Source organism: Vigna umbellata, chromosome 4 (genome assembly GCF_029865625.1).
Source record: "Vigna umbellata cultivar VRB3 chromosome 4, Vumbellata_1.0, whole genome shotgun sequence".
NCBI classification, from domain to species: Eukaryota; Viridiplantae; Streptophyta; class Magnoliopsida; order Fabales; family Fabaceae; genus Vigna; species Vigna umbellata.
Window position 1 is genome coordinate 30,856,763 of NC_142168.1, and position 22,636 is coordinate 30,879,398.

The following is a 22,636-nucleotide window of genomic DNA, read 5'->3' on the forward strand; positions in this document are numbered from 1 at the left end:
GAGAGAAGAAGGCAACAAAGAAAAAGAGAATAAGTGAAATTTACTACAAAAATATTCTCCTAACTATTTCAACTCATTTCACTGTTTGTCATTCCCAATGTGAATGGGTCATGTTATATGCACTTATATTATTAATTATATAAACTTGTCTTCACTTACACTCTATGAGAATAGATATATTCTATGTATAAAGTGAATTCAAATATTCTATGTATAAATTTTTAAATTATGTCTTTTAAAATTTTAAAAAATGTCTGGAGGAAATCAAGTTAGCATTGTAATGCAACTATATAGATAAAATACAAAATAATGTGTTTAATTAAACACAAAAATTGTTAAGAAGTAAAATATATTTAAATACTCTTAATAAAATATTATATTTTTCGCTGTCTATAATATTTTTCAAGATTTTAAAAATGGAGAAGGACAAAAATCCATTATTTTAGGTATGCATGACCTCTGAGGTTACATATGACTTTAAAAGTGATAGGTATATATATTGTATAAAAGTGCTTATGCTTGGAAAATGACCCTTGACCCGTTACGAAAGGTTTGTGTGTTAATTCTCTACACATTAAGGTTATTACCATTACCAAATATATGTCTATATATCTTTTCAAATCATGTGAAGTGTATGAAATGTAGTGTGGCTATAAACAACATTCAATTGTGCAAAACTATAGAATAATGGAAGAAATTTAGGTCAATTTAAAAAGTTCTAATTAAATTTAAAAAATAAGTAATTTAAAATTTTTATTGTATTTAGGTCAATTGTCTTAGAAAATATCACTTTAAAAGGAAGAAATTGTGTTTCCAAACACAAATTTGAATTAAATAATTATAACTTATGTTTCAAAATATAATTTCTTATATTGATGTATTTTTTTTTTTGTTAGAGTGATATCAAAACGTAATTTTTATTTTATTTTTTAAATGTGGAAAAAACGTATAAACATAATTCTTTTTTATTTTATGGAAATTTTGTTTTCATGTACATTTTTTTTTTGCTTACAATATTATTTTTAATGTGAAACTCTTCCACGAACATATATTAGTAGAAATTTGTTGGTTGAATTGGATTATAAAAACAATATGTAAAATTGAATAATAAACTTGAAAATCACGAGTAAAAATCACATAAACTCTTGACGAAAGAGAATTAAAACTTGTTATAATTATGGAAACTTTCAATGATAAGCCTCCAAATTCTGTGATAATAACACATAGCACCATCATCTTTGTGGTTTATTTAGGATATAATATTCCACATATTTAAAATAAATAAACATGTATAAGGAAGAAAATATTTTTCAAAACATGATTTTCTAATTATTTTATAAACATTTCTTCATTTTTAAATTGTGTTACCTACCTATACACCTATTTTTTTTTAAAATACCTATTTTTATTAATTCAATACCATTTGAGTAAAAGAAAAAAGAAAAAAAAAGAAACTAGAGTGAAAAACTTAATGTTGCTATGTGAATATCTTTTTAATTAAAGGCTTGCATATTATCATTAATAATTTGGTGAGATGGTTCGTTGGATAAGACATAGAACTAACTTCTAAAATAATAACATTTATTTTCCTCTTTCAAAATATGAAACTAATATTCTTCAACAAAATATCATTCTTTTGAATAATTAACATAACATTTTTGATAAATTTTATTGTCGTTTTTGAATTTATAGTAATGAAGAAAGGAAAACCGAAACTAAGTTTTACACAAATTATATTAATGTTCTTATTAAATCAAAGAAACCCGACAAATTCTACAAGTAATTTTTAGTATATATAAATCGAGATGATCTCGGATCGGATGATTGATATGCTTTCAAGTGTACATAATACACTTAGAGTTATGATGATTTTTTTGTGTGCGTATAATGATATTGGACAAATTTTTAGGTATATAACATATGTGTTATATATATCCTTTAGTCATCATCAAAGCTCTTTAAAAAATGACAATTTAGAATGCGAAAAAAATATAATAATATTAAAAAGTTCAAATAATTGAATGACAAATACAAAAGTAAATCAAGAATTAAGATGCTTATTCAACAAAGACATGTGTTCTTTGTAGAGAGTTGGAGAAGTGAAGGGCATGAGTTTATACAAAGTATAAAAATGGTGATTTTCATGTAAAGATATTCAAAAAGAAATAAAATGACATGTTATATTAAAATATATACAATGTACTAGTAAACATGTCAAATGGACTTCTCATAAAAAAACTTCATAAAGGAAATATTAAAACATTCACCTATTATATTAATTTTTATCACAATAAACTCTTTGAATATTTTCTGTTCACTCATGAAATCTCAATCTCAATCGAATCAAATAAGTGTCAAATAATTTTAGAAATATAATTTTCATCTTAATTATTTGATGCTTCATTGACTGACTAAGATAGATCTTCAAACATAACAAAAAAAAATAAAATTCTTAAACCCAAAAGATAAATCTATAAAAGAAGTTACAATTGCTAACTCTCATTTTGGGTGTCTTGTTATATTTTGTTGAAACACAAACTAACATACCACGAAGTAACAATTCCTAACTCTCATATATGAAAGATTAAAAAATTCACCTATTATATTAATTTTTATCACTATAAACTTTTTGAATATTTTATATCTACTCATGAAATCTCAATCTCAATCAAATCAAGAACCACTCATGAAATCTCAATCTCAATCAAATCAAGGAAGTACCAAATAACTTTAGAAATATAATTTTCATCTTAATTATTTGATACTTCATTGACTGATTAAGATAGATCTTCAGACATAATAAAAAAAGTAAAATTGTTAAACCTATCAGAGAAATCTATAAAAGAGGCTACAATTCCTAACTCTCACTTTGAGTGTCTTGTTATGTTTTGTTGAATCATAAACTAACATATATATACAGATTGAAAGTGAAGATCAATCTAATTATTATAAGCGTGTCCCACGTAAACCTGTTCTATATAAACCTATCCCAGATAAACCTGTTCTATATAAACCTATCCCACATAAACCTGTACTATATGAACATTTTTCAAGTAATTTTTTACATAGATAAAAAAGTAGTTTAGTTTGTCATATAATTTGTATAAAATTTCTTTTAAATCTTTATTGTTTTATACAATTTTTTTGTATTGAATATATTTAGTTATTGACGAATTTCTAAGTAAATTTTATATTTAGTATCATTAATTATAAATTATTTATATTTATTCGCACATGTACACATTATAAATTAATTTTAAATTTTTTAACACTATTTTACATAGTGTAAATCCTTGTTTTGGAGAACTAACTAAAATATGCAATGAAAAAAAAATTCTATAACATTATTAAAAAAAATTAACTTTTTTTTATGTGCGAATTAACTTGAATTTATGAGACAAATCAAGAAAAATGACATGTAAATCTTGTTCAAGTTAACTCTTGGGGACTCCATTCCGACAAATAAGTATTACAAACTTATTTAATTAATAATTCCTCAATTTTTATGTAATAATAATTATATAATATATTTAATACATATACAATTGAAAAAACAGGTTATTTTAAAAATGTAAAATATACATATAAAAAGGATTTTTTTTTTGTTAATTTTACATTTAAAAAAAGAGAGAGAGTATTATTTAATATTTATATAAATAATACAATAAATAAATGCATAAATTAAATACTTTTATATTAAAATTAAACTTATCATTCTTAAAAATATTTATAATAAGAAAGTATTTAATGTACTTATTTAAATTTTTTTTAAATTAAATTTATGCATTTATTAGTATCATGTATATATTTATAATGTGAAGACTAGTGAAAATATTTATAGAAACGTTTATGTATTCGTTTTCTCATAAAGTTTACATTAATAAATTCAGTGCATAATATGCATTATATTTAATAAATATAATAAAGTACACTATATAATGTTTATATAATTATTAATAAAAAATAAATATATTCATTAAATATTTATATTAAATATGTAATTATAATATGTGAAAGTATTTAATTATGTATTTATAACTTTTACAGGTTAATATATGCATTTATTAGAAGTTTGTGTGTATTTATTCTTTGATGACTATATTTATTAAAATTATGTATTTATCCGGGTTTTAAGAATGATAAATTTAATTTACATATAAAAGCATTTATGTATTTATTTAATGTTATATAAATATTAAAAGCCTAAGTGATGATATATATAGAATCATTGTGATATTTAATTTGGAAAAAAAAAATATTCACATTATATTTAAGAAAGATGAAAATGTAAGTGATAAGATTTATGATTAATCGTTAGGTTAATTAATAAAATTAAATGATTAAATTGGATTCTTATAACTTAAAATTGTAAAAAAGTTATCACAAAAAGAAATATATTTTTCTGACAAGATTTATACATATATTTATCATATTACAAGTGTATATATAGGATGAAATGGATTATATCTTCTTAATTTCATATTAATTTTTAATAATTAATATTTAATATTTACTAATAATTATCCCCCACTTTCAATTCTCATTATAAATCATTATTTTTTTCGGGTTGTTGGAAAATTTTTAAGTTCCATTTTGATTCTTCAATTAGTTTTTATTTATTTGAACTAGCTATGTTTTATGTCTATATTAATCAATTAAAAAAAACTTGAAACAACCAATTAAGTTAGTTTCAGTTTTTAATTTAATTAGTTAACTTAATAAAATCAATATTAATTGATTTTTGAATTATATTTTTTATTCATATAACCATGAATTTGAACCAAATTAACAAATGGTATGATTTTTTTTATTATTATCATTCCTCAACCAAAAACTTCATTTACTTTCTTGTACCTACTTTAGTTTTTTTATAGACAACACTTGTGTTTGATGACATAAAGCATTCTTTTATCAAATATCTTTTACTTAGTAATAATTCATGATATGCAAAATTAATCTTTGTATCTGGGGTCCATCATACTATCCTATTGTCACTTCTGCTATTAATCTTGACCAAAACTTTCTTATAGTTGTTTCCTTCACATACCTACATATTCTCAAGAACTTTCTTCATGAATTCAATGCTTCGATCAAATTCAATATCTTCATGTTAAATATAATTAGCTCCATTAGAAATTACAAGTGAACGGACAACATTAATGTTAAATAACATTTTATACGTTTAAATTCTATGTTTAAAAGATGACTTCTTAATAAGAATAGGAAGTATGAAGATGGTATCTTTTTGCAGTAAAAATTACGGATAATATGTTTTTGGTTTTTTAACTTTCATTAAAAATTGAAATTAGTCTTTGTTCAAAACTTTAGACTAATTTAGTTCCTCATTTTTAAAACTGCATAAATTTAGTCATTTAACCAAATTTTGTTAAATTTATTTGAGGTTTTAAATGTGTTTCTCAACTAATATTGAAGAAAAAATGTATCAAATAATATAAACAACTCAAATACTACCATAGAATACGTTTGAAATGTCAAATAAATTTATAAAAATTTGGTTAAAAAAATTAAATTCACACATTTCTAAAAACTAAATTAGGTCAAAATTTTGAAGAAAAATTAATTATAATTTTTACTAAAAATTAAGAAATTAAAAACATATTTAACTCTAAAAATTAATCAAGTGCTAATTTTGGATAGAAACCACTAGTTAATTTTAGTAATTTACTTAATACCAACATAATCTTATCTATTAAAGAAAGAATTCTTACATTATCATGACAAAAAGTTGAAATCAATAAATTTACGGGTAGGTTTAAATAGATTAGAATCATTCCTTTTTATAAATCTTACATTACAATTAGGTTGCTGGTTCATTTTGGAAAAAATCTAAGTGAATATAGTAAGAAAACTCTAAAATATTTTTATTAAACTCAATAGCAGCAAAGATATGATAAGTTCCCTTAGAAACAAGAGAGACAAGTGTGTCCAAAGTTAGACTCTACCTGCATGACCTATTATAAGTTTTTCTATTCTTTAATGTATGCTAATTCAATTCAAGTTTTTATGACTTTATGGAGAGAGTTATAAGCATTAGCTTAGTATTAGAAAATTGAATTTAAGCGTTGCTTATTCTTTTAAATTGACTTTTGATAAAATTTATATTTATTTACACACTATAATTTGTTTTTATCTTTAACCAATTTAAGATCTATAACATGTTTCAACACTGAAAAATAACCAAAATAAAAGCTATGGTTCAAGATAACACAACAAACCAAAACTTGGACTATCTCTTCTTAACATATCAATGTTAACAAATAAATTATATCAAATTATCTTTTATCGTATTGGTCTTAGAATAATCATTTAATACATAAAGAAGATTTCAATGTGTTTTTATATGGAGGAGAGGGGTAGGGACGAGAGAAAAAAACCACTAAAAACAAAGAATCAATAAAGTATTTCTTAAAAAAAATTAAAAGCAATCCAAATTATTGATAGTATGAAAGTACCGCAATATTTTTTAATTAAAAGATTATAATTATAAAGTAGTTTTGGGTGTCAATATATCAATACTCATTATTAAACGGGTTAAAAGATTAAAATATTGCATGCAATTTATAAATCTAATATATTTTTATTTCACAATTGTTCATCTAACTTATTTTAAAAAAATCTCTCAATCGTGACACTTTATTTAGTTGGCTACTTTACGCAGATGCTATTATAAGTATTTTTGTATATAATTAAAAATGTTATATAATGTGCCAATAAACATAAAACATTGTTTGACTAATAAGTTTTAATAAATATTTGTTTAGCCTGTTGGAATAAAAGAATTTTCAAAACGACTCTACATTAATATTTGATTATCATTCAGTTTTTTTTTTCTAACGAACGTGTCTTGACTTTAATTTCTCTTAAAGAAAATTATTTTATATTTCATCTTTAAATATTTATGGTTATATCAAATAGTGTCAGACCTCGGAAAAACGCACCCAAACCCTCCTGTCAGAGCCATTTAAAACGCACCCAAAACCCTCTGCGCGGACGCCAGGTGTCAATCAACGAAGTTTCAAAAATCAGATAGTGGAAGACAGGTGTCAGCAGGAGAGCGGACGTCCGTTCGGACGTGGGAAACAAAAGTGATTTTCTGAAAACTCGTACCCACTCTCTTCTGCATGCACCTTCTCCTTTCCAAACTCTGATCTTCCATTTCTCCTTCTTCTCTTTAGAAACTCTCCCTTCTCTCTACCAAAACTCACATTTTCTCTACTCCGATCACTGTTTAGGCACCGTGGAAGCATTCCCGGCGTCCCAAGCTTCTTCTTGAACCGAACAAGTTTCAAGTTTGAGCGGGTAAGTGTATCTGTCCTTGGTCGTTCGTCTTTTGTTACATGCAAACCAAGTTTTGGTTTCATGCGAGAGTGTAGTCTAAGTTACGTTGGTTTCTTGCTGTTTGGTTAGTTTGGAGAATTATTGATCGTTGAGGGTAGAAAGTTTGTAGTCGAACGAACCAAGAACCTACATTTAGGACGTTCAATCACGTATCCAGGTAAGGGAAGCTTATTAATTTAATTTGTATGTTTTACTGTGCTGCATGGACGTTCCTTGAGTTGCACGTGAAGCATGATTTTTGTGATATTTGATTATTTGATATATGATAATTATTATGAGCTGATGTATGAGAAATATGAAATGTACTATGGTATGAAATTATGAAGTTATATGCTGAGAAATGAGTTTGAATGTAAATAAATTCTGAATATGAACTTTCCATATGATAATGTACGTTCGTCATTGAATGGTCCTTGACCGTTCGGTTTTCTAGTGAGGTTGGAATTGTAGTGAATGCTTTCATTTGGGAAGGATTCTAGTTGAGGACGAATGTCTGCACTTCAGAATACTGTGTATGAGCGTTCGGCCAAACACAGTGGGTATTACCGTTCAGTTATAAATCTAAGTATATATGTAATTGTATATTCTATTGTTCGTAACCACTATTTCAATATTATTGTACTATATTTATCAAAGCTTTTCATGCTAAGTTATCGGTGCTCGGTCCTACACTAAGCACTCGTTCCATTTCCTTAAGTTAATTATTAATATGAGCGTTCGTTTAAGCCTCTAGGATCCGCTCTCTAGAGTGCTCTGTCGTTGACTGACATGTCGATTCCTTGATACTACCCTCAATTAAACACAGGTGTTCGGTTTTCTGCATGTGAATCACTCTAAGTACCAGTTTTTGAATGCCCTAAAATATCCTTATTCATTGGTTTCACCCTAGAGTCCAAGTCCTTGGTTTAGTCTCTTTATGTTCTGAGTGAGTTCTCAAGAGTCAGTTCATCTAATTGACTCAACGTTGAAATGGACGTTCGTCCCACTTGTCCTTGGAATATATTACTGTACTCGCTATCTTTTTTTAGAATCCGATGTTAACCCTTGGTCTTAAACCATTCTTAACTTTGAAGATCCCCCGGTCTCGCTCTATGTGTCGGCCCAGTTTTAAGTTCGGGTTGAACGTTCGTCATTTTAACGTTTGTTGGAACCTTTGTACGAGATAGCTCACCGAGATATTTTTTTATGAAAGATTTAGAAAATGTGATTTGGAAATGTTGTGGATTATGGACGAGCGTTCCAGGGAGGAACGACTCATATATGAATGTTGGAAATTGTAAAGTATGACTGTGGGTATGCTAAGCTGGCTGTTCATCCTGATGTTCCGTGAGTACTCGTCTTCACGTAGAGGAGGGTAGGTCATGTGTGGGAACGACAGGAGGTCCTAGTCCTTAGGGGTACTTTGGACAGATAGGGCTAACCTTGGGTGGCAACTGTTGAGAGTATCCCAGTTACTACATCACCCGGGTGCACGAACGCCTGTAGCTACACAGATTTCATACAGTCCGGATGGTCAGTCTAGTGATAGGTTTTGTAATGATACTTATATTGAATTGCTCTTGTGTGTTTGAATGTTTAACTATTATGTCGATGCATGAATTAAATTACATAAGCTTACCCTTTGTTTTCCTGTGTTGTCTCGTCTCTGTACGTCTGTCTTGTTGTTGCAATGATCATCCGTGTGGATGTGAGCAGAAGGAGACGCGCTGTTGGAGGATGCCCTGGAAGAAGAGCATTTGATAGAAGTGGAAGTGAAGGTCGAGCCATAGGAGCGTTCGGCTAGTGTTTAGTAGTTTAGTTGTGAGGTGATCGTTCGGTCACCTCCTTTCTTTTGATCTATGTGACCGTTCGGTATTTGTACTTTTGTAAACCGTTCGGTCATGTTTTCTTTTATTTGGAACAAATTTAAGTTTGTAACTTGTGTAAGGCCGTTCGGCCCTAACCGTTCGTTGTTTAGCTAAGACTGAACTGACTTATTGTTAATAGTAATCAATTCCATTATATGGTTTCATTTCTGTATTTTTGGGATGTTACAATATATATATATACATATATATATATATATATATATATATATATATATATATATATATATTATTTTTTTAAAATATCACATATTTTTATCAAACGGCATATCAAATCAGCGTTACAATAGATAAAATACAAAATGTGTTTTATTAAAGTCCTAAGGGTCAATGTACTTGCCCAATTTCTTTAATTGAGAACATTACGTAGTGTTTATATTGAAAGGAAATGTACATTTAATTATGTTAAGAGTGCAGTTTTTTTTAAATGTTGTAATTTTACATTCAATTTACAATAATAAGTGAGTTTTTAAAAATTTATGTATCTATATCAATTGTGTTTGGAAGCACGATTTCTAAATGAAAAAAAAATGTGTTTTCTAGTTAAATAATGATAAATTATGCTTTACAATATGATTTTTTTTCATATTTTTTTGGTAACAGTAATATTAAAACATGACTTTTATTTTATTTTTTTAATGTGTGAGAAAAGACATAGACACAGTTTATTTTATTTTATGGAAATTGTGTTTCCATACATAATTTTCTTTCTTTTTTAGTTTTGCAAGAATATTATTTTTAAGTGAGACTCTTGTAGGATCATATTAGTAGAAATTTTTTGGTTGAATTGGGTTCTAAGGACAACATGCAATAATTGAACTATTAAATCACATAAACTCTTAGGTTGAAGAAAGAAAATTGAAACCTATGGTTATGATAACTCAATAATAAGTCTCCAAACTTCATGATACAAAGAACACTTACACTTTTATGATTTCTTTTAGGATATGATACGTACACATTTAAAATAGATAAATTTCAAATTCTATAGCTGCTCTTTCTTCATATAAATGTTGTTAATTAAAAAACAGAAGAAAAAAATGAAAATATAAGGAAGATGTGCATCCAAAACATGACTTTCATTAAAACCGTTTCAATTTATGGAATGGAAGTTGATAGGCAATTTATTTCTTTTTTGTTAAACTTTTTTCTTCTTTTAAACATTCATAACAACACAAATCATGTATTTATAGGATTAATCATGGATGTATGAATAATATTTATCTCAAGTATATAAAACAAGTATATAAAACATAATAGTTAATGTAATATAATGAGTCATCATAAATAATAATTACAATACTAAATTGTTAAGATTAATTATAATATATAAATATTACACTAATGAACATAGGTTTAGACTATTTCATAATGAAGAAACTTAATGAAACTTCTTGAATTGTGCTCTCTAGTATGCTATTGAGCCGGTAGAAACAAAACTACATATATAACATTGCTTTATGTTGAAACAATGAATTGAAAGATTTTTTAGTGAGAATTACCGTAATTATACAAGTGTCAACTTTCTTTCTTATATATGAGTTTATGAATCTTTCATGTGAGTTCCACACTTTTAATTATTTAATTTCTTATCTTAGAATCTAATTCAACCAAATAATTTCTCCTAATCAAATCGAGCGACAATCTAACATTGAAAATAATACTAAGAGCAAAACTAAAAGAGTTGTGTAAGAAAACAAAATTTTCATATAAAAAGTAATCATATTGGAAAGTGAAAAACAACTTTTAAAAAAAGTATAAAAATGACGATTTTCATGGAGAGATGTTAAAGAAGAAGAAGAAATAAAATGAAATGTCACATTAAAATATATAACATGTATTAGTAAATATTTCTAGTGTAAAAGAACAATCAAAGCGGGAGGATTTAAAAAGTTCACATATTATAATAAAATTTATCACAAGAAGCTCTTTGAATACTTTCTATTTACCTATGAAATCTCAATCTCAATCAAATCAAGGAAGTACCAAATAACTTTAGAAAAACAAAATTCTATCATAATTATTTGATACTTCATTGAATGATTAAGATAGATTTTCAGGCATAATTAACAAAAGATAGAAATCTTAAACCTAATAGACAAGATTGTGAAAGAGGTTGTAATTCCTATTTCTCACTTTTTGTTATGTTTTGCTGAACTACAAACAAATATATATATATATATAGGTTGAAAGTATAGATCAATCCACTTATCATTGTAATGGGTTTCACATAAACCTGTTCTACATAAACCTATCCCATATAAACCTCTTATATATATATATATATATATATATATATATATATATATATGATTTTTACATGCTTAATTTTTTTTTTTTTCACAATATGCTTTATTTACTTACTTGCAATAAATAATAAACGACTTAAAAAAAATCATTAACTATATATCATTATTTTACTTATTGTAAATCTTTACTTTTTAATTAGAAATTTGAATTGGAAAATTTGATATAACATTATTCAAAAAGAAAAATTCAAGTTTACCTGCATTTATATGAGACAAATGAAAGAAAATGACGTATAAATATTATACGAGTCAACTCTTGTTGAATATCTTTCAACTATTTATTTATTTTAATGTATATTCATATGTTATTACATTTTATCTTTGTCATCATCAATATTTTTTTTCTATATTAATTAAATTAATATTATAATTGAAAAAATATGTTATATTAAAATGCAAAAAAATACATATAAAAAGAAAAAAAGTTCGTTAAACAATTTAAATTAAAAAAAAACAGAGAGAGTATTATTTAATGTTTATATAAATAATACAATAGATATATGCATAAATTGAATACTTTTTATATTAAGATTAAACTTATCATTCTAAACAATATTTATAATAAGAAAGTATTTAATGTATTTATTTATGTTTTTTAAACTTATGTATTTATTAGTATCATGTATGTATTTATAATATGAAGATATTTACTGAATATATTTATTGAAACGTGAACGTATCCGTTTTTTTTTATAAAGTCTTAATTAATAAATTTAGTGCATAATATATTAATTATATATTATATTTAATAAATATAATAAATGATACTATTTAATGTTTATATAAATACAAATACAATAAATATATTCATTAATATTTGTATTAATATGTATTTATAATATGAAAGTATTTAATTATGTATTTATGTACATTTTTTACATAATAATGTGTGCGTTATTTATTAGATGTTTGTGTGTTTTTATTCTTTGATGAACATAAATTATAATCATGTATTTATGTGGGTTTTAAGAATGATAAATTTAATTTATACAATTTAATTAAAATTGAGATTATGTTTTGGATTATCAACTACTTATCAATAGTAAATGTGGAATGGTAATATGGATAATAAATTTTACTATTTGCAAAAGTATATTATATATATATATATATATATTATTTATTATAATTAAGTTTTATTTTAATTGAAATTCATTCAACCACTGAAAGGTGTAACATAAAACATCCTTGATTTTTAATTGGATTTATATTTTATTTTAATTGAATCATCATTCACCAAGAAAGTGAATAAGTGTTGTAATTGAAAAATAATTTATCTTTAATCGTATTTATTTTGGCAGGATTTAGAACCTTAATCCAAAACATTTAAAGTTGTTTGCTCCATCATCCAGTTACGATGTCTTCTCTCTTCTTCTTGTCCAAGCCGCGGGGAAAGGTGTTTACAAAAGATACTCCGACGCTCAAATTAGTTATTAGAGTTCAAAGTTAGTCCAAGTTACCTGTCCTCACAAATATTTATAAATTATAATAAATTTACCGTTAGGTCAGACTCATTAATCACCAATGAATGACAATATTAATTGACAATAAATGAAAATTATTTTCATTAACTCCCCAATAATTATTACTATTGATTACCATAACGACTGTTTTTACCGATTGGTTCATTGACCTGAAAAATATCATCGGTCGGCCGACTTTTCTACACTTTTATCGTTCGGTCCGTTTTGAGCCTATAATAACAGTATAATAAAAGGAGAATAAAGCAGAATAAGGAGGTGCAGGGCGAAGAGCTCGAACAAATATGACTTAACATAATATTAAATATATTTTAAATGAAGTGTTTTGGGAAGAGGAAGTCATTCTAGCAATGAAAAAGAGTAAGAGTGTTAGTTTCCCGAAGAAAGGGAGTGCAGAAAAGAGCGGAGAGCAACATGGTGTAAATATTGGGTGTGTAAAAAGAGAAAAACAAGGCTCAAAAATATTATAAAGGGGACTTGAGAAACCCAATTTTTCAAGTGAATGAAAAGTTAAAAAAAAAACCAGAATCACTAATACACAATCACCTTTTAGTTAAAAAAAATAGAATTAATAAAACAACAAATTAAAAGATAACATGCTATAAACTTCTCAAATATTTCAAATAGTAGGAAAAAAAACGCCTACGGTCATTAAAATTAATAAATTGTTAAATGGTTCTTGAATTTTATTAATTTCAACGTAGAAGAAAGTTCCTTGGATTTGGTACCATTAACCATCAAGGTTGTGGATTTTGCTTGAATTGGCAACGTAGGAGGAACCTCTTTGGAACACTGACAAAAACATGAATGCGATCTTTCTCAGAAGCCTGTCCTCCCACGCGCGCCGTCTTCGTCTTTCTCCCACCGCTTCCCTATTCCCTCTTACCGCTCCCACTTCCTTCTCTTCTCGCTCCAATGCTTCTGACAAACCCCACTCCCTCGTTGAAGACATTAGCAACGAAGGTAACACCCATCTTCGCACTTTCATACTTCTCTTCCTCAATTTCTGCTCTCTCTTTCTTCTTAATTACTTGGGTGCCTTTGACGTGTTTGATGTAATGCTTCTTTGAACACTCACGCCAATCAATCTTATTCTTTATTATTAGATGTTAATTTATTTGTGTTGCGAATTTATAATACGAATTCATAAAAAAATCATCTATTAGATATGATTAAATAGCTTATGTTTTGTTTGAGACAAAAAAGAAAGCACGGATGACAGTAAATTTTCTTCTATTTGATTGGAGAGAAAGTAGAAGGAGAAAAAGAAAGTAAAATTGGAATTGACTTCTAGAAATAAAATTAAAAAATCTCCTTTCACTTTCTTTTTAGTTCAAATTCTTATTTTCTTCCATCTTCCTACTGTCGAACTAAAAGGGTTATGGGAAAGTAATTTATATAAAAGTTAACCATTTTTATCATAATATGACAAATTTTAATTATTTAGCAATGTAAATGTTTATATATAATTTTTCTTATTATTATGTGAAATTCATGGGAGTTTTTTTACTAAATTTCCGAGGACTATATAAGTTTATTTATACAAGGGTGTTAAAATAATTTGTTAGATAGCATGGTGGTAACATTTGGTGTTATGAAATAAGGTTTAATGGAAATGCCAACTGATTGAAAGAGCCAGTTTGTATTTTAATCTTTGGTTTCAGATTTTGATCTTTTGAGTCTTTGCTAAAAAGAATTTTATTTTTTGTATTTGGGTTGAAGAGTTGAAGAGGCGTGTCGCAAAACTTCAAGAGGGTGATGCTGAGGCTATTCCTTCTGTGTTTGAAGCTATACTGCAGAGGTCTTTAGTGGGGAAGCCTATAGAAGCTGACGAGGAGTTGATGAAGGAAATTCTAGGGAAACGGACATTGTCGGAAGATGAAGAGGAGGAGTTTGATTCTGATTGGGAGGAGGAAATAGATGACCCTGAAAATGAAGAAGATATTGATCTTGGTTTTAAAGGAAGGAGAGAAATTGATGAAGGAAAGAATAAGAGATGATACAAGTCTGCAACTGCGGACCGGCAGTCAAGATTTCAAATCAACCTTAAATTGCTTGTTTGTGTTGTATAACAGACATCCGGAGATGCCTTTGGGCTGCTGCTGTTAAGCTATTTGGTGCTTGCTTTTAATTCTTTGAATGTAGTGGTTTTTACCTTGTGGTAATCTTTTGTCATGATTAGAAATTTTAGAATTTTGTATTCAATCTGAACTGAGAAATCAAATTAAATCATACATTAATACAGGAGAATACTTACTAGGTACTGTAAATGTTGTTCTCTAACCATATTTAGTGTTTCACTTCGGTAATATGCAATGCACGTAATGTAATGTAAATTAGTCAAGTAAAACTCTAATCCAAATTTGATTGGAAAACAACACCTACTATGTTTATGGTCCTACAATAAATGCTTCTTTACGCGTGTCCCTGTATTCCATACCCTTTTGTGTTGGAGATTTTTTCTTCCTGTTAAATAGCAATGTTGTTTTCAGATTATGGTTAGTCATTTTCTGCCAACAAATGGCATTGCGTTGTATATAATTCAATTCCATCACCAGATATTTAAATGGGAAAGTAAAATGTTCATTAAACATGCGGTGAAGATTCTATTGACAAGATGCCAAACATTCTTTAGAAGAGTTTAGTGTCTATATCGCATCAATTTGTCTTCAGAAGTTTCAAATCTAAAATTATAAACTCAAAGCAACTAGAGTTTTCCTTGTATGCCCCTTGCAACTGTCCCAAAGCACTTTGTTGAAATGAATGAAAATTCCATCAGTCTACAGAGCGGCAACTGTAACCTAAATAACAACATAAAAGTGCCTAGATCGTGGAGTGATGGTTGACCAGATATTATATCACATGCCACCGCAATTGATTGCTGCACTATTGTTTAACAGGGCAATGTGCAGATTTTGTCATGTAAGCACATGCTTATGCTCATAATTCAACGTATTCATATATTCATCTCACTACTTAATCTATTTAAGATCAATACTAGTTCTTTCATGGGAAGTTCAGATGATCCTCCAGCTGAAAATTCTTGAACTTCTCCATTGATTTCAATCATGCTACAACCCGGGATTTTCTTTTCTATATCTCTTTCTTTCATAAAATTCCTAATTCTTTTGGCAGCACCAAATCTGCCAGCTTTGGCATATATATCACACAAGTTAACATAGAAAGCATGATTATGGGGTTCCAAGTCTATCAAATGAAGAGCTACTTTTTCTCCTAATTCTACATTCCCATGCATCTGACAACCTCCAAGTAATGCACCCCAGACATAAACATCCGGCTTCATCGGCATGCTTCTTATGAGAATCTCCGACTCTTGAAACAGCCTGGCTCGACTAAGAATATCAACCATGCAAGCATAGTGATAAACTTGCGGTTCAATTGAGTAAACACGTTTCATTGCCTCAAAGCACCAACGACCTTGTTCTACCAAACCAGAATGAGCACAAGCTGACAATAATCCAACAAATGTCACATGGTTTGGCTTTGCTCCAGCTCTTTCCATCTCTAAAAAGCAATCAAAAGCCTTCCAACCTAATCCATGCATAGCAAACACCGAAATCATCACTGTCCATGCTGAAGTATCCTTCTCAGGCATCTCTTTGAAGATTTCAAACGCTTTCTGCACATCCCCACACTTGCCAAACATATTGACAAGTGCTGTTCCAATTACCACATCATACTCTATGCCGTTTCTTTTCAGATAACCATGCACCCATTTCCCATGATCTATTGCACCAAGTTGAGAACAAGCTGAAAGGACACTAGCTATTGTAATCTTATCAGGTTTAACCATATCATCGCCCAAAAGCTGCATTTCATGGAAAAGCTCAAGTGACTCCTTTGCCCTCCCTCCCTGAGCCAATCCTGTAATAATGGAATTCCAAGTTATGATATTTCTCCCCTTCATCTTCCTAAATAAGTCCATTGCCATGTCAAGTTCTCCATTTCTCAAACACCCAATAACCATTGAGTTCCAAGAGACGACATCTGTAAGCAACATTTCATCAAACACGTTGCTGGCATTGTTCAACATCCCACAAGCCATGTACAAGCTGATCAAAGAATTGCCAACAAAAACATCCTTCAAAAATCCAAACTTTATCACTTGGGCATGAATAACTTTGCCAGTAGCACCATCCTGCCACCTAGTGCAACCCTTTAAAAGGAATGGGAACGTGAGACAATTGGGCACAATCTCTTTGGAAAATATTTGTTTATACTGCATCAAGGCCTTGCAATAATGAGTGTCATCACCTCCCTCCATGCTTGTATATGCTCTGATCATGATGTTGTAGACACGAAGATCAGGGTTCTGGATCATATGAAAAACATTGGTGGCATACCTGAAAGAACCATAATTCGAAAAGGAGCAAAAATATAGGAGTCGGGTAACTAGATAATATTGGTCACTATTGTGTAAAGTTGGGGACTTTAGAATCTGGGTATGAATTTTTTTGAGCTCTCTCAGGTTCTTGCATTGTTCAATCAATCTAGAGAGTGTGTTCTTGAGGGTTAGGCTTAGGGACTCCACTGTTTGGAACTCAAGAAGACTAGCCATCATCATCCACCAAAAAAAGTAAAACTCGCTGCATTAATGATGGATGAACCGAAATTGAACCAGTTGAATAAACATTTTCCTTTTGGAATCATTCACTTTTAAGGTTAGACAGTGTATCTAACTTCACTCCAATCACAAATATAATCAATTTATTATATTACGATTATTTAAAAAATTATATCAATGACAATCCTTTATCAAATGTTTCATGTAAATTTTTTATACTAAAAAATCAAAAAATTCATTGAATTTTTTCTTGTTAGATTCTTTAACATGTCAGAAAAGATTAATTGGTTAGTTTTCTTAAATTGAAGTCTCAAGTTTCTAAGTCATGCCCTTATGTAAAATAACTAAAAGCATTTCTGGAAACATGTTGAAAATACAAAATCCAGGTTTTTGATTATAGAAACTATAATAAGTGTTTGAAAATCAAATACTTTATATAATACATGCACTCATGACTACTGCGTTTAACAATCTTTGGGGTAATATTCAAATTAGATGATAAACAAAAGAAGTTGGAAGAAAAACATAATGATTTAGGGGACTTGTGAAAGAGAGGTATGAACCTAAGGAAGCTTATGAACAGCTTAAAAAGTTTGATTCCTTGACGGTTAGGGAGCGATGATTAATAACTAATGGAGACTAAAGCACAACATGTTTTTTAGTTAGAATAAAGTGAGTAATTCTAGTGGTTTAAAAGAGAGTCAAAGATGAATTTTCAAACAAATTTATGATTGATTATGCATCATTTACTCTAGATTCTGTTTCTAAAGTTCTATATGATTACTATATTTTGGGTGTTTCCTCTAGGCCTTTTCTGAACACTTAAAAGTATGTTTATGTTTAAAATCTTCTTTGCAACACTTTGGTTTTGGAACATTCGTCTTACTTGTTCGGTTTTTGTTAAAAGCTGATGAAAAAAGAGCTTAGATAAGTATGGTTAAAGGATCCATTAACACCCTTCAAATAGCTTTTATTACAAATTTGTTTACACTTATCAAATAGCTTTTATACGAAAGGTGTAACATAAAAGATATCGGGGTAACCAGAATCCAATTTAATGGTACCGAAAGTAAGAAACTTGAATTCTGATGCTGAAATTGTGGTTGTGTACAGTGAAGGTAGATCTGATAGGGGAAGATGCCTTGCTTTGATTTCAAGCCTCTTCTTTCTGCTGCCTTTCTTGTGTGATCTACATTATTCCACTTTAAATAAAGTGCTGTAGAGATAAACGAATAAATTGTGTTGCAGACAAGTGTTCCTGCTAATGCATTATAAAAGCTTTCTGCCTAAAGAATTCTGGTTTGCAGATTATTATCAGAAAGGAATGAAAAACATTGGATACCTATTGTTTTGAACTAATAACTTACAATAACTGTGATTATCTCAGCCGTGAGAGAATCTTGAATTTGAAGAAGCATCTTTGGCTACCAATATTATTTTATGACAAAAAAACAGAAAACCAAAGAAACAAGGAACAAAGGGGTTATATATGTATATATCTATATATTCTCATTAAGAAAGAACTGCAGCGTGTTCCAAAGGTTTTCCTGAGAAGATTTTCATGCAAATGTTCACAGTTCACAATCCTTCACAAGGATTGCAGGGTTTCATCAGCATTCAGCAAAAAATTGATGGCATATGGGTCCCACATACAGTGATATGGGGTGCAAACTAGCCCTTGAAGAGAAAAAAGAAAGAGTTACATTCTTCCATTGGAGGAGGAGGAGGCAGAGGAGTGAACATGTTGATACAACAAGACATGCCAAACCTTGCAATTGTTCAAGTTTGGGATCTTTTCAGCAACAAGATCACAAAACCAAAGAGAAATTTATTGAATTTATTTGTAGCAGTTGTTTGCTTTGTATCTGTTGCCCTTTGGCCTGTGTGTCATGTTTCATCAAACAACCATGCAGAATCTGTCACCAAGCATTGAGGTGTGCCTGGCAATGGTCATGTTATGGATCAAAGAATAAGGTATGTGCAGATTATTCTTCATTTTCTGACATTGATTCTGATGTCACGTCTGGTAAGGTTAAGCCAAGTAGTGTTTCTGAAGACAGAAGACAGAGTTCATCAATTGTTAAGTGAGTATGTTGCAGTGCAGTTTAATCAAAGCACAATCTGAAGCCTAGGAAAAGTAAAAAAAGTGTCTTTTGTTCCTCTTATGTTAGAAGGCATGCCTACTTACATGATTTTTTCTTCAAGTTCAGGTGTAAGAACAAATCTCACGTTATCAGAAAAGGAACTGTGCATTCAAAGTATAAATCACTTTTGGTTAATATTATGGACTTTGTTTTTATTGATAGAAAAATTAACTTTAGTTGAGTGATTTCAAAAATTAAAAGTTTTGTCAAGAATGGGATTCGAACCCATGCCCTTTCGGACCAGTACCTGAAACTGGCGCCTTAGACCAACTCGGCCATCTTGACCTTAGTTGATGGATTATGTAAACCATAGAATTTAAATATATGATTGAGAAAGAATAATTATATTCATTAAAAATGTAATCCCAAACCATTCCTTTATAGAACAAGTATCTAAATTACTTCTTTGTGTATTAATAATCCGTAATTATTAATATGTTAGTCTTGATTAGTGAAGATTTTGGAGAAATTGGTAGGTTAATTTAGAATTAACATTACAATAAATTCTATTAATTTAGCATGGGTTTAACAATCAATATAGTGTTTTTTTTTTAAATTTATGTCATTGACACAGAAATCCTTATTTTCCTTGAACTAAAGTTGATTTAGAAACATATTGGACCTTTGCATATTTTAGAAGAGGCATATTGAAGATAGGATCAACATGATATAGTAGTCAAATATATTCTTTAGATATTTTTTAAGATAATAAACTTTGAATCTAGAAATTCATCAAATAGAAAATCTTTCACACTATAGTCTGATATCAGTGTACTAATACACTGTATAAGATTATCTAGTCAAAAAATTTGATTGTTGGAAACTTAAATTTTTGTAGATTTGGTGTCAATGATTTATGAATCAGTTTATATAAAAGATTACATGCTATTTCAGGTTAAAAAATTTAAAATGATTAGTTTTCTAGATCTTCTTTTTGATCCATTTCCTTGTTTGTATTCAATGTATAACTCATTATTTCTAACAGAAACAACAATAGGAGAAAAAGATACACTTTGAGGTCATGAGATCAAAGTTCATATTCAAAATCCATTGCAGAACTTCTCAGCTTACATTTGCAAGTAAAACAGTCAGCAAACTTACCATACTAATAATCATAGTCCTTAGCAACAAGCTGCGATGTGAAATATAAGAAACTAAGACTACAATAGCCACTGAAGTTCACTCTTCCAGATATCTATGCATGAAGTTGATAGCAGCAAAACAATCTCTAGGCACCACATCCAGCACCACATCCTGCACCACATGCAGCTCCATAAGGCTCTTGATCTGCTGCAGAACTTTTCTCCTTGGAAACACCATCTGCACAAGAAAAGATGATGGCTGGAATAATGCAAAAGGTAACCAAAATCATCAACCAGATTGCATAGCCATTACCATAGAAACCAATATTTGCATCCACAATTTTCACCTCTCTCAATTCTCTCACCATTTGTTCCCACTTTGCTGAATAATTTTCACTTTCACCAGAGAATAGGCCTTGTTTTTTTTTTCAGAAGTGGACATATATGCTTGTTATATAAGCTATATATAAATAAAAAATACAAATATCTTTGTGTGCTGTTGAAGACGTTTTCAAATTTTTCATTACCCTAGAAAAATATTATTTTGCTGAGTGGCTGTTTCTATATAGTACTACTACCAACACTTTTTAGACTAGAAATTATATAAAAGAACATTATTAGAGATTCCACTTATTGTTCAGTGGAGGACGAAGACCAATAAAGCATGGTTGTTGATTCTTTAGGGAAATGCAAAATGCAAACTTTTCAAAGCAGATTTTATCCTAAAATTCTACTGCTGCTGTACGGCACATGAATGTGTTGGTTTGCAGTTGCTTAATCAGTATTATGCTCCATGTGTTATGTTTCCAATTCTTCATCAGCAAGCACCATTGTAATTAACATCATTTGCTCAATTACAATTCAGAATGGTGCTCCCACTACTGGATTAGAGAGGCTGAAAGCCTATATGCTTGGCCCTTTCTGATAGCAAATCCTCCACATCATCTGTTGTAGGCTATACCTATAACTACACTATCTTTTCTTATATTCTGATACTGATATTTTTCAGATAACTGTATCAGAAATTAAGCAATACTACAGTTACTGCTAACTCTACGAGGTTTTAAGTCCAAGAAACATTTACATTATTTGATAGCTCAACTTTTTTCCAGTTAAAATAAACTAAATGTTCAAAATTGCTTAATCATGACTACAGCTTTTGAAGTTGTATGAGTCGGACATTTTACTTTATTAGACTTTAAAAACCTTATGTTAATTTTACAAAACAACAGTGGATCCTTGATTCCTTTTCATGAAAACTACAGTAACAAATAAAATGAAAAAGGATTATCGAATAACGTTTACAAAGTTCAGTACTGATGCATTGATATGCAATCTTATAACAACTGGTTCAGATGTTTACTCTATAGTTGGAGATATGTTCTAGTTAATCCTAAGAAAACACTTGAATAAGAATGAGAGAAAGAAACTTTTATTCACAAAAACATGTTATACATAGAATTCTCAATATGTAGAATTTAGAAAACAAAATAATAGAAAACAGTTAAACAGTTAAACTTAAACACTTAATACATGTCTTAGACGTCTTTTTAAACTTATATTAGGAAATATTTGTGTTAGGGACTAAAATGTGAATATAAGTTCTATATTGGATAAAAATGAAAAATTAAGTAACATATAAAGTACAGAAGACTCATGATCTCAAAGTATTAAAGTTTTGGGTTAGAAAAAGTATCATTCTTTTGTATAAATTAGATTGAGATCTTATCGATGTTATATCTTTTTCCTAAATCTTTCTCTGGCAAAAGACTCATCAATTTGAGATGGTCTTCTATACTCACCATACAGAT

General features: G+C 28.8%; 1 protein-coding gene, 2 long non-coding RNA genes, 1 other non-coding gene and 1 pseudogene across 4 annotated transcripts; 2 read left to right on the forward strand and 3 right to left on the reverse strand.

The window, feature by feature from the left end:
• The first annotated feature begins 13,608 nt into the window (after window positions 1-13,608).
• On the forward strand, window positions 13,609-15,293 carry LOC148199876 (uncharacterized). The gene is made up of 2 exons (XM_088114245.1): window positions 13,609-13,977; window positions 14,737-15,293. Exons 1-2 carry the CDS (start codon window positions 13,818-13,820, stop codon window positions 15,012-15,014), a joined length of 438 nt encoding a protein of 145 aa, XP_087970371.1. The 5' UTR covers window positions 13,609-13,817; the 3' UTR covers window positions 15,015-15,293.
• A 295-nt stretch (window positions 15,294-15,588) lies between these two features.
• LOC124821271 (pentatricopeptide repeat-containing protein At5g66520 pseudogene) lies at window positions 15,589-17,636 on the reverse strand (annotated as a pseudogene).
• A 1,271-nt stretch (window positions 17,637-18,907) lies between these two features.
• On the reverse strand, window positions 18,908-20,982 carry LOC148199877 (uncharacterized). The gene is made up of 2 exons (XR_015785789.1): window positions 20,845-20,982; window positions 18,908-19,649 (listed from the first exon to the last, which is right to left on the reverse strand). It is a non-coding gene; the product is annotated as an uncharacterized LOC148199877 (long non-coding RNA).
• LOC148199878 (uncharacterized) lies at window positions 19,437-21,323 on the forward strand. Its single transcript, XR_015785790.1, has 2 exons — window positions 19,437-19,573; window positions 20,729-21,323. It is a non-coding gene; the product is annotated as an uncharacterized LOC148199878 (long non-coding RNA).
• Window positions 19,948-20,028, reverse strand: TRNAL-CAG (transfer RNA leucine (anticodon CAG)). Its single transcript has one exon. It is a non-coding gene; the product is annotated as a tRNA-Leu (tRNA).
• Window positions 21,324-22,636: the final 1,313 nt, after the last annotated feature.

Bases quoted from the DNA above. Each gene is read 5' to 3' on its own strand.
- LOC148199876 (XM_088114245.1), top strand. From the start codon at position 13,818: ATGAATGCGATCTTTCTCAGAAGCCTGTCCTCCCACGCGCGCCGTCTT. The intron at 13,978-14,736 runs GTAACACCCATC...TTTGGGTTGAAG, and splicing joins TGAAGACATTAGCAACGAAG to AGTTGAAGAGGCGTGTCGCA.